Raw genomic sequence first — 13,108 nt, 5'->3', positions numbered from 1 at the left:
TTTCCCACGTACCGCTTCAACAAAGCGCGGCATCTCTTCAGTCTCAGGTCCATTAGACGAGCATTCAAACGATGTCCTGTTTTTCTTCGATATGCCCGAAGCCCTAAGTCTTCATTTAACACCCTTTTCACCGTGGTTCTGCTTAACCCCATCTGAAGGGCCAACAGTTTCTGCTTACGTTTGGGATTTCTTTGAATTCGCGCCTTCACAGCTTTTATCACTGCTGGAGTCCTAACAGACCGAGGGCGACCACTTCTTGACCTGTCATCTACACTAGAGTCTTCATTGTATCGTTTGATGGTACGATAAACGAATCTTTTGGTTATATTCAAATTTTTCAGTATGTTAAAAATTTTAATTGGCGCGTAACCGCAACGATGCAACGCAATAACTGCAACACAGTCTTCTTTAAGCGTTCACTCCATGTTTAAAAGTGAATAAAATTCTAAAAGTATACATTTTTATTTTCATGAACAATTCGAAATTCGAATTCAATAAACTTTTTTGTGGCCAGCATTCTAAAAGAAAAGTTTTAACTGTGTGACAATACTTATGACCTGACTAGTTATACATACATAACTATATATGCTCACATAATTACCCATATATATACATATAATATATACGTACAAGTAACTATACTTAAATTACGCAAATCTATCCTATATTATCTAAAATCACCTCATTCAAGGGTTACTTATGTGATATGTTTATTTTTACTCATTTATTTTTTCTATAAAATGTCATTATTTTAGCGTAACTTAGTGCAGTAAAGTGTTTTCGTATTGTACTACCCTTCCCAAGCACAATGATAGTTTGAGATAGTTGATCTGTTGTCTGTCAGACTGCGTCCACGTGCAGCTGTACCGCGACTCCCGGGCGCGCTGGGGCGGCGCGGGCTGCAAGGCGTCCCTGTCGCTGCAGCACTACCTCGGCTGCGAAAGCGGCTTCACTCTGGACAAGCACTCCAACACCCTGGCGCTCGTCTGCCGGGACCTCGTTGCGCTACTCGCCTTCGAGACCAGAGAGCGTCTCATACAGTGGCAGGTACGCTATAACTCTCATATGTATGTTGTAGTTTGGTTTCGCTACCAAACCTCTGCGACCTCCTCTACGACAAACATCCTGGTAGTACTGTAGGTCTTATGTTTAGAAACCGTCGCGCCTTAGATGATTATAAGCCCGGCGCACTCACATCCAACGATGTGGCGACGTGCACGCTTATGTCCCGCATCCCATTAGGTACCAATGCTCTTTCGGAAATACGTACGTAAAGCACGTGTTTACGAACGAGTTCCACGGTGAAGATATTACATCGTGTAAAGAAAGCATAACCCGTAACAAAGGCATGTTTACGTAATACTGGTCCATAAGACGTACTGAGAACTCTCATTTCATTGGCACCATCATGCCGCTGTATACACGTTTAAGATTGAGGTGAATCCACCTAATGTTATAAGGTTGATTGCGGTAGTACGCTAAAAAAATTCCCTTGCGTCTCCGGCCATAAAGTGATCTACCTTAATAGAGCACCTACAGATAAGAACACATTGATGTGTTGTTCTAGTGACAATTAAATTATGTAAATATCACCCGAATAAATACTTCATTCATTAGTGTCGATAATATCATTGTAAGTACGGTACAGTTCAATAACCAACGCTATGTAAACTCTAGTGCCCAGCTCCAGATAGGCGACTGGAGTTTTGCGTAGTTCCAAATTGTATAATATATATGAGAATTCACGTATAAACGTTTATATGATCTCCTCCCATGGCTGGTTTAGGTGAAAGTGAGTGCGCATTTGGGTGAGCCTCGTCACTACCTGCTGCTGGTGGGCTCTGCGGTTAGTGGCAGCAACAAGAGACTACCGGCGGGCCCTGCGAGGCTCCACCTTCACGAACGAAGGTTTGCCCTCACCGCTGGTGTACCTCCTCGGCTGTTGGGAGTGTGGGAGCTGGCACATCTGAGGTAATTTATAAAGGGTGATTTTTATTCTCTCATTCAAATTTAGAAATAAGGCAGACGTACAAGTATTTAAATAAATAAACGAAAACGAGATAAATAAACGAGACACTTGTCAAATGACATCTAGCACAAGCAGCTTAGGAACTATAAGAGAACAGCTGAATATCCAAACATCATGTACTTGTGAACAAGTGCTATTCACTCTGAGCAGCGCCGTAAATGCATTCTGTGTTTGTGACTTTGATTTATATGTTTCTATGTAGACGCTACGGTGTGGTGGAAGGTCGGTTCTGCTTTGAAGGTGGTTCGCACTGCGGCAAGGGTGAAGGTCTGCATGTCCTCATCACCGACCAGGCGGTGGAGATATCACACGACTTCGACCTCGCTTCGCAAGGACGGTTGTCTCCAAGGAGGAGACCTGTTGGATCTAAGCGAAATGAAGGTTGACCATTTCATCATTTGGCCTTACTGCTTTTGATTGTTTCACTATAAATAAAGATCATCTAAACAAGTTCACAACGTATTTTGCTGATCACATTTTTGCGCATTATTTTACATATTACGAGTATTAAATTAAAATATGGAAATCACTCTAAAGCAGGTGCAGAAAGCCCGAAATCACATAAAGCGTATCGTCCCGACACAAGGCTCTCTGAACTGAACACCATCGACCACTCCCTGCCTCCCATGGACCTTCGGCTTTACGAAGATCCATTCGTAGGAGAGGAAGCTGGTGCGATATCTCCTTACTGGCCTTCTACCGAGAGGACACACTACCAGGACATGGGTCACGGAGATACGGTTTCAGTCAACGAAACTACAGAAGGAACAGACACAGCACCGTGGAGCGGGCAAGGAAATGTAACTCTAGAGAGGTGCATGAGCTGTATGTCCAAGCTGGGAGCCCTATCTCGATCTTCGACGGCCGCTTTGACTCCAGGTGCTAAGCACTTTAATCCAGCATGGACTATGGAAGCGTTACAAGAAACTCCGCCAAGAGATGCAACTAATAATGACCCTTTACAGTCACGCAATAAGACCGAAAATGTATGTCTCTGCCCCGACAGACCGCCAGAGAGACCACCAAAGAGCAATAAATTAGATTTGAAATTAAATAAGAAGCCGCCAATGCCAGTTCCTGTACAGACGTGTAACTGTGCGCATGTACTTCCTGTAGAAAATTCAAGTAAAATTGGTCCCTATGAAAACTATGACGTTCCGAAGCTTCCTTCAGCAGACGTAAGTACACTACTTGAACTTTTTAATATCCGATACTGTATTATCAAAGTTTATGTTTTATGACGTCATCGTATTTCATAAAATATTTTTGATGTCCGAAATATAAGTGAATAATGAGGAATCTATACAAATTATACCTAGCTTACTCAGATTTACATTTAAAGAAATTCATTTTATTAGGTGGAGGAAGACTACTACGACACACCAAAAAGGCTCAAAGAAAGTCTCAACAATGAGCTTTTTAAAATCACAAAGAACTCGACTTCAAACGCCGTTATATTAAAAAAACCCTGCGGCTGTTTGCTCAAATTCGGCAAAAGACGGAGGGAGCCCACTGTCATAGACACCGAGGAAACCATTCAGCCGGGTAGCTGTCCTTGCCAACGAGTCACCGACTGGGCCAACAATTGGATTAAATTCCCCTACTGTAAAAAGACTACTGTTTCTAGTGATAACTTAGCGCTTAACAAGGAAAACTGTGTGCCAACGTACAGTGATAGAAGTGCTCTCTATGCTACCATTGATTTATCGCGGAAAACTAGACGGAAACTTAGCCCAGACAACTGTCGAGAACTACCCGCTGAAGACCGATTTAAACAATGTTTGAGTCCTGAAGCCGTAGAAGTCGACAACGGGCCTTTGGCTAATTACGAAAACCTTAACTTTGCATTGTCACTTGAGTACTACGAAAATGCTAAAGATCTTCTTAAAAAAGCTGGCATCACGCAAACGGAGCTAAATGCCATCTCGGCGAATTTACGTCCACTGTCGTTGTCGAATACAGACAGAAACAGTATTTGTGCGAAGTGTGGCCATCCACAAGTAAAACAACAAAAAGATTCAAATATTGAAACGTTAGACAGTGGTTTAAGTGACGATTATTTGATCATGGAGCCGAAATCTCTAGAGTGTTCGTTAGATCGGAACAGATCGTTACCACCCGGCTATGCACCGATGTCACCTATAAGCAGTTTTGCTTTCCAGTCTCTGAAACATCCAGCAAAGAGTCCAATCAACAGACTGCTGGAGGAAAAATCTGCAAGTAATCCCACTCTGTGCGGTCCTGAAGAAACTCGAGGATGTAATTCTGGTTCTGATAAAAACTCTGGAATTCTTCGTGGTAACGGTGAACATAATGAAAGAATAGAATATAGGAAAAGATCAAGCTCAGCAGATTCTTCTAGATTTTTAGAAGACGTCAAAGAATTCGATGGAAGTGTCGAAAGTCACGGATCCACGTCGTCCATTGAGACCCTACGAAACATAGTCCTGGACAACGACAGGACGTCCGTGCCTTGTGATTGTCTGGTGGCGGATAACAAACACTCAGACGCAGATAGTTCAGAGGCATCAAAAGATCCAGGTCGAGGTGTACCGCCCGCTAAACGATCGTCTTCTGTTTCTGGTAAAGTGGGAGGGAACAGAGATTCATCGAGTTCGAACGACTCCGGTGTGTCGAGTTGTTCGCTCAGGCGGGGCGCGGAGCTGGGGGAGTTCGAGCTGCCCCTGACCAGGGTGGTGACGCGGCGGAAGTACGGCCAGTACCGCAGCGAGACGCATGCCACCGACGCCGCGCGCGCTACCCCGCCGCGCCGCTCGCGCTCCACCGACCCGCCCACAGACTTACCCACTTTACACAAGATTCGTGTCCCGGCGAAGTCCTCTTCTGCAGAAGCGGAGGTCCCTGTACTCTCCGTGAAATCACTTCGAGGTAAAATTACTGTCCAGAGCTTTGGCAACATGTTTGTAATTTTCAAAATGCTTCACGTGTTTATTTTTTTTGACAGGTGTAATGGACACGCACAGCACATCCAGCGGCACGTCCGACATGTCCGACTACATAGAGACACTCTCTATTTGTTCCTCTCACTCCTCCACCGATACTCCTATCACCATGAGGTAAGCCACTGAATTACTACTACTTGAACATTAATAATAAGCTTTCCGCATTGATGCAAAACTGCGTTTTTTGTATGACGTAGCGAAGAATAAAAAATACTAGTTATTCAGATTGAAACATGATTGAAACACCTGCTTCCAACAGACGTCATTGTTTTGTATGAGATAATAAGGATAGATCCTGGACCGAACCCCAGGGCGTCTAGTTCGGGAACGAGGGCCCGTCAAATTCATGTTTTGGTTGAGAATTTTTCTAATATAATATTAGGATTGTTATACCAAATTGCTTCGATCAACCATATTGGCTAGTTTGGGGTGATGCAACTCTTTCCACTCATGGATCACATACCCGTATATTCTTAGTTTGGTAGTGTAAAGCGCGTGTGTGCGTGTGTGTGTGCAGAGTGTTCCGGCAGACGACGAGCACGCTGCGGCCGCGCTCCGGGAAGGAGTACCAGAACCTGGACCCGCGCCTCACCTCCGTCTACCGCGCGCACACCCACTACACCAACCTGCCCTGAACACAACACTGCTGCACAAAACTTTACATTCATTCTATACGTGCTACCTATTTATTTTAGGAAATAATTTGAGCACTGTTAGATAACGTTTAGGTACGAAAATCTCGTTTCAAGATCATGCTGATGTTAGCACGAGAGCTGAAGTACGTGATTTCATTTAAATCTTTGTACTTTTTTAAAGATTTCATAATTGAAGTGAAACTTCTTTATCGACGTAGGGAGGAAAAAACGTATGTAACGTTTTTCGGTTACGCGCCATCTTAATTTCTGTACATTTTTCCGTTACGCGCCATGTTTATTTTATTTCTATTTAGTTTGTTATCAACAGATGTCACTGCACATAAATTCAACAATTCCTGAATCGCGGTGACGAGATGTTATACAGTTGATAAACGTTCTCGTCTTTCTCTTGCTATCGATCATACTTACCTCGCGTCGGCATACCGTGATCATGTAGGCGGTTCCCCCAGGGCGCGGCTGTTCCATTGCACTGCGGAGTGGTTGACCCTTGCGATTAGCGATGTGAACCGATTACAATTTCTAGCTCCGGTTTATTACCGGTTTTTTTCTCAAAAAACCGGTTTTTTTAGGTATTTTTAGGTTTTTTCCATAAAGGCTAAATAATCACTAAATAAAACAAATTTATGTACAAACGAAGAGTTTTCTTCATACAATTAATTGGGTGAGCATATTTTATATAGGCTTTTAATGATCATATATATTATCCAATAATAAAAGCTTTTTATTTTTTATTTAATACTATTGTATTAAATCAAAATTTTGATGCAAGAGGCATAGTTGGTCCACTGCGTCATTCAGAAGCCTGCTTCTGGATGTTAGCACGTGCCAGCAATTTCGGTGTGGTTTTCTGTGGCGGCTTCAGTCTCAATATACATTCGCACTATATTCACTGCGGCCGCCGTGGCGTTCGGAATATCCCGTTTTCGCGAATGCAAAAAATCCAGAATACCAGGCTTTTTAAAATTGTTTGTGGTTTTTTCTGGCTGGTCCGATGATAAAGCGAGAATTTAAAATTCTTCAAGAAGATTCCCCAGTTCACTATGCACCATTTCTTTTGCAGATAACATGTGCTCTGGTTGGCGAAAGCCATTTCTGAGTGTTGGGTGCAGATATGTGGATATTTAGGTCACGGTCCTCATTTCGTACGCTAAAAGTCTACCAACCATATTGTGGTTATTGCACTGTAGTTTTTAAATGTAATGCACGGTAATTTGATTCTGAAACACGGTTTTTTTTATATTTGTAGCTTGTATATTTGATCTGGTAGCACTGGTGTGAACTGTGAATGTAAAGCGTAAAAAAACCGGTATTCTTAAATAAAAACCGGTATTTATCGGTATGTATAAAAACCGGTTTTTCTCCGGTTTTCTTCGAACCGGTTTACATCCCTACTTGCGATTATTTTTATATTTTATAAGTTTGACTTCTACCGTGTGTGACTTGCACACTTGTGGATGTCATTTGAGTATTTCCCACTTAAATCTTATGTATTGTTTTCAAAGTGCATATAATGAAACCACAAATAGAGTACAGTTTGCGCTCTGTACTTCATTTCACGAGGACTCCGCGCATCGGGCTGGCAGTGTCCCCGGGCCCCTCCCGGACAATGATCAGGGATTAAATACTGGAACGCACGCAGTATCCTCCGCGGCCACTGTGCCGCGTGTTTGTTTATTTTATATTGTTTATCAGAATTAGGAACTTACCGAATTAGCCACGTACTTCGTTGTTTTTATTATTCACTAACTAACATAAGTCAAACTAAATACTGTAACAGCATAATAATATTCATAATAATATTATACCAAAAATAGGTGTTCACCACCTCAAGGGTTTAATTATAGACAATCGCTTACCAGTGAATATGTACTTAAATATGTACGTGACTAAGAGAAGCTGGTGTACAAAATTAATGTTTCAAGTTCAATGGATTGTATTTAGTATAATTCAGCTGCGATTGATTACTGCCCCGTGCTGTCTAGCTACAGTTAGTCAGTTTGGTCACAGTACTCGCGGGGGTGGCGCGGAGGGGGCGCGGAGCAACAACCGGTTTGAACCGATAGTGCTCAAATTATACCCTAAAAACTACCTACATACTATACTTTATTCATAAAGTGTACATTAGAAATTAGTTATCCGAGTTGTGAAAAAAACAATCTGATTGTGTACAAATAAAAAAACATTTGTAAGATAACTAAAGAGAACAGTGCAACTGTTGTGCATCGGTACAGTGCACGTTCAAGTAATTTTCACCATTAAAATTTGTTTTCGATAGGTCAAATTAATATTATTGTATAGTCGAATGTGAATTATATGTAACTCACTAAGATGTTATTGAAACGATGTAAACTAAAAGCAATAACTATTTGAAGCAATAATTTTAGTTTAATTGGATTATATGTAAATAGTAAGTACTGTGTGTCGTGTATTTGCAGTAAGGTCCGTCCACCGCGCGGCCCCCAGGTCCCTTCAATATCCTCAAACAAACAACATCACAGACAACACCACCAAGGAACATTTCATTTTACAGTCGTTACCTGCGGACGTTTCACCCGGTTTTATTTATTTATTTTATTGCCCTTGTAGGCAGACCAGCATACGGCCCACCTGATAGTGAGTGGTTACCGTCGCCCGTGGACTTCAGCAATGCCGGGGGCAGAGCCAAGCCGTTGCAAAGTAGTAGGTGGTAGGTAGTAGGTGGTTACTGTTGCCGATAGCTCAGCCAAGCAGGCGCTCCCTTGATAGCGCTATGAGTTTTGGTTGATATCCCAGTACAAGGAGAGAAGACCCAAATTAGTGATTTTTTGAATTAGTTGCGGTAAAATTAATCAATTACATTATTATACTGCTAAATCTAGTGTGAATCAAATCGTTGTTAGAAACAATGGATGCAAGCAGCAAGCAGATCAAACAAGCAAAGAAGTTAATTATGTACAACGTGGGTGAATGGGAGCACCCCGTGAGAGGAGGTGCCTCGACTCGAGTGAAGTCGAGTGCCAAATGAATAAAACTCTCATTCTGACAGTCGACTCTACTCAAACCAGAACTTGATTATAAGTGACTTAAAACAAGGAGAGACCGTCTCCTTGATAGTTTACGGAGGTAATCAAATTTATCAATAAGGGAAATTTCCAAACACGTTCGCACGTCTCCCGCGTCCGTCGGATACACCGCGCTTCGCTGAAGAGAGTATTAGAAACCTTAATACATCCTTAAAGTACAACAACAACACAAGGTAAGTGACGAAAGACGAGTCCATGGTTTCTACTCGTTCTTATTCATTTCTTAATATCTTTATAATCTCTGAAAGTGGGTAAACAGAAAATGTAGCTAATTTATTAACCACTTTCATATACCTACCAATATATACCAAACACATTAGACTGGGGCTATACGAACAATTATCATCTGAATTTCTGCGGAGAACATCTCAAAAAGCTTAGCCTAATGTTAGACTGTTATCATTTACTTACAAAGCCTCCTGAAGTACTCGTAGGCACAAGTATGTATTAGGTATGTGTATAGTTGACACAGTATATATTTTTATCTTCATGAAAGACTTTTCGAGAGATTAATTCGTCAAAAGTCTCTTAATATCTTATTTTTGTAGATTTTAATATTCTAATAATATATTGTAATTTTTCTAAGCAATTTAAACTAAATAGGGAAGATCTTAATTCGTCGTTTTTGTGTCATATTGTATAATGTATAATGTAACTAAACGAATTACAGAACAGGTGAAGATACGTTTCCTAAGTCGAGCGAAGTCTTAAGTGATTTTTCAGCCAAATAACATTTCTAGTCATTTATTGTCTGTACAAAATGTAAACGTTCTTTGTATGTAATATTTATGACGTTTTGTTCTGACGTTCTTGCTAGAACAACTAAACTAGTTTATGTCGACTAAAGTTAAAGCCTTATTCTAGTTAGTTGCCGCACCACTAAAATATGGATTTGAATTCGATGCAATATCTTTGTCTTGCAAAAAATAAAAGGGGCTTTTTTGAATGTGATTACGGATATTCGATGTTTACAAAGTCCCAATGACTTTGTAAGCATCGGTTAAAACAAAGTACGTCATACTCTATTGTTATAACAATAATGTACAGAGATTTCTTTACAACGATTTTTTGTCTGTTTGCCACAAAGATGTAATGTTTTGATATTCAGAGTTTATCTGAACTATTCCTAAAGTCTGATAATATTACTTTTTATTTTTTGTAGTTGTATGCAATTGATAGTTCCATAGTCATTTAAGTGATCGCCGTGAGACGAGATCAACTACTTTTCACATTAAAGTTTATTAAATATAACTTAATGTAAGCCAAATAGAGCTTAAACTCCTTTATAATAAATTAGTATAATCTTGTTCTCGTCTCACGGCCCGGACAGTCAGATGTTGATGAGTGCATCTAGCAGCGGCGCCGGCGCGACCAGGGGCGGTCGATCTATTGTAATTGTTATACAATAATTATTAATCCTGTATCCAATAAACGAATGTATATTAGCGAGCGGTGTGTGTGTGTGTGTGCGCGCTCCCGTTACTGTGTGCGTGTGTTGCGTCACGACCCCGCCCGCACTGCTAGTGCCGGAGTACACTGTCGCCTCACGCATCACGCCATCACGGCATCACGGCATCACGAGATATGTAACATTTGGTATTTAATATTGAAACGGTGAAGTGACTGTGAGCTCTAGGCACCAGGGGTTGGAGCGGAGCGCGCGGGTCTCTCGGGCTCGAAGACTGGAACTGTATGCAGGTTACTTTAGGCATAACGCTAGAATGAATTTATATAAAGACGGAATGTTAATAAAAACTGAAATTTCCGAATAAAACCATGATTAAGTGTAATTGTGTTCTCATTGACGCTAATGAAGTGACGTGACACAGACGGATGGGTGGCCGCCTGCGAACCCGACACTAACAATGACGTAGAAAAATTCCAGCCGCTCGAATGCTATCTTCAGATGACAAAGAAAAATTGGGAGTTTTAGAGCGAACGCGCCGACACGACTCTGCTACGAACCTTCTAATTACGAGCAGATCGGTACCCGCCCTCGGGAAGACCGCGACCTCGGAGCCCTCCCGCGCTCGTGAGGCCGCGCCGTGGCCGCTCACACCAGGACGAGTGTCGAGTATAGACACACTTTGTCATTTGGATCTAGGGCTGCGTCACCAGAGCTCGCCTTTAATTTTTTATTTTCATTTCATTGAATTTACCTTCTTTCACCGTTCCATAATGTTCAAATAATTTATTAGATTCAGTTTGATAATAAAATATTTTTTCGATTTTAATAAATGAAGAAATATTAAACGTTTCGCCCACTTTATTGTATTTTGTAACATTGACGGCGGCGCGACTGTCTAGGGCAATTAATCACCTACAACATTTCGTTTTGTTTTTGATATTATTGAAAATGGATATTAATGCACCAAAGGAGCCAGCCGATTATTAGAGCCCAATAGGAAACTAGCATCGATTCCAAACCGAATACCGTCGCAGATCGTCAAACCTGAACTCGATAAACTATCGCTTTGGAGATGACGCGACATTTGTTACAGAGCCGCTGTAACGATGTTGCTGAATCACATAATCTTTCGACAAGGTCACTCCGCCGACTTGGCGAGAATGAATTTGTGATAGTAAGAGGAATCTTTGAAAGTCAACGTTGTAGTTTTGTTATTGTAGGTAAATATAGCTTGGTGACAAAAACCCCACATTCAAGTCATTTAGCGGGCCTTTGTTCCTGTACTGAGCTGATGAGCACCTGGAGCAGACGCAGCAGTCACGAGCCACGCGACTTCAGATCTGGGCTCGACATTTCGCTTGAGGTGCACGGTGGCTCCGCTTAAAATTGTGGATAAGGGTTTCGGAAATGGCAGTTCAATAATTAATTCTTGGACGATTTTTTTTTACCTTTGACCCAGAGCTCTCAAAATTGGATACTCACCGACTCATCTATGCATTTTCAGTTCAAATCTCACAAGCACCAATATGGTCACGTTTGGCGTTTGGCTACTAATATACTATAATAATTAACTGTTTGTTGAGCTGGCGAGCGTAAAAAAAGTACAGAAGTGCTTATAAAATAAGGTGATTTTGATTTACAACGTTAGAAAAACAAGCTATAGTTTTTACGACTTTGAGTTAATGAAAAGTATATAGTGATTAAGACGGTGAGTGTTCCTCTGAGGGGCCGCCCTCGTGCAGATTATGAGCCCCCGTTAAAGACTCCTCGGTTCTAAGGTCGGCGCCTCGTCGAGCGCCCGTCGAGCGGACGCCCCGTGCATATTCATGGAGCTTTGTTCGCGCCTTACTTGTTTTATTGCCCGTCTTCTTGTTCCGCATTTGATTTATACGAAGCATCATTTGTAGCCATCAAACATTAAACAGTTCTGTAAACGAGTTGCACCTCATACGACACTTCACACGCTTTGCTGCAGATTAAGATTGATCTTGATTATTGTTACTATGATGAATATCTTGGCTGAACACATGCTGGTCATGTTTTTTTTTTTTTTTTTTTTTTTTTTTTATTGCTTAGATTAGTGGACGAGCTCACAGCCCACCTGGTGTTAAGTGGTTACTGGAGCCCATAGACATCTACAACGTAAATGCGCCACCCACCTTGAGATATAAGTTCTAAGGTCTCAATTATAGTTACAACGGCTGCCCCACCCTTCAAACCGAAACGCATTACTGCTTCACGGCAGAAGTAGGCAAGGTGGTGGTACCTACCCGTGCGGACTCACAAGAGGTCCTACCACCAGTAATTACGCAAATTATAATTTTGCGGGTTTCATTTTTATTACACGATGTTATTCCTTCACCGTGGAAATCAATCGTGAACATTTGTTGAGTACGTATTGATACTGATGTTCAGCGTAATACCAAGGATATTTCTTAATCGCTCACGGACGTTATCGCAGCATACCGCTGAATACCCACCCAACTACGTTTGAAGAAAGTCATGTCATAGCGCTCGGGAAACAACGTAGAGGGATGTTTATTCTAAAGTCGGGTGGTACGTGACAGAAAAGATCTCCGGAAACGCACAGTTGATGGACGCAGTTGATAGTTCTAAGTAGTATGGATAAACTATTTCTCGTGGTGAGTAGTGGGATGGTTAAAATGAGATGATGTGATCATCTCACATAATTTCTCAGAGCACTCATCATGGAATATGCGGTACAAAATACAAAGAATCTCAAAAAAGTTGTCTTGAACTAAATTTAATTCACCCCATTGAAAGATCCGTTCCGGAGAGTTCTCCATTTTAGACACAAGTTTTGATCATGTCTCCTGCAACACACTTCGAGAGAAACTCTGATGGCCGATATATCGCACGTCCCTCATGCTGTCACCTGCATAGTAATTGATAAACAAAATAGGATGTCAGGAGAGAAGGACCGATAGGTTTTGGTTAGTAGTCAAAATTTTAAGAGAGGGTACCTCGGT

General features: G+C 41.5%; 1 protein-coding gene across 1 annotated transcript in view; it reads left to right on the top strand.

Annotated features, from left to right (window-relative positions):
• LOC114251941 (uncharacterized) overlaps positions 1-10,500 on the top strand; it is a 49,169-nt gene extending 38,669 nt beyond the window's left edge. The window contains exons 4-10 of the mRNA XM_089740152.1: positions 845-1,047; positions 1,787-1,971; positions 2,232-2,410; positions 2,567-3,207; positions 3,388-4,918; positions 4,995-5,106; positions 5,510-10,500. Coding sequence (XP_089596278.1) covers positions 845-1,047; positions 1,787-1,971; positions 2,232-2,410; positions 2,567-3,207; positions 3,388-4,918; positions 4,995-5,106; positions 5,510-5,627 — 2,969 coding nt within the window. The 3' untranslated portion in view covers positions 5,628-10,500. The remainder of the gene's footprint in view (positions 1-844; positions 1,048-1,786; positions 1,972-2,231; positions 2,411-2,566; positions 3,208-3,387; positions 4,919-4,994; positions 5,107-5,509) is intronic.
• The last annotated feature ends 2,608 nt before the right edge of the window (positions 10,501-13,108 follow it).

Source organism: Bombyx mandarina, chromosome 03, assembly GCF_030267445.1.
Source record: "Bombyx mandarina strain Sakado chromosome 03, ASM3026744v2".
Lineage (NCBI taxonomy): Eukaryota > Metazoa > Arthropoda > Insecta > Lepidoptera > Bombycidae > Bombyx > Bombyx mandarina.
The sequence above is the reverse complement of the archived record's forward strand: the minus strand, read 5'-3'. Positions and strand labels throughout refer to the sequence as shown.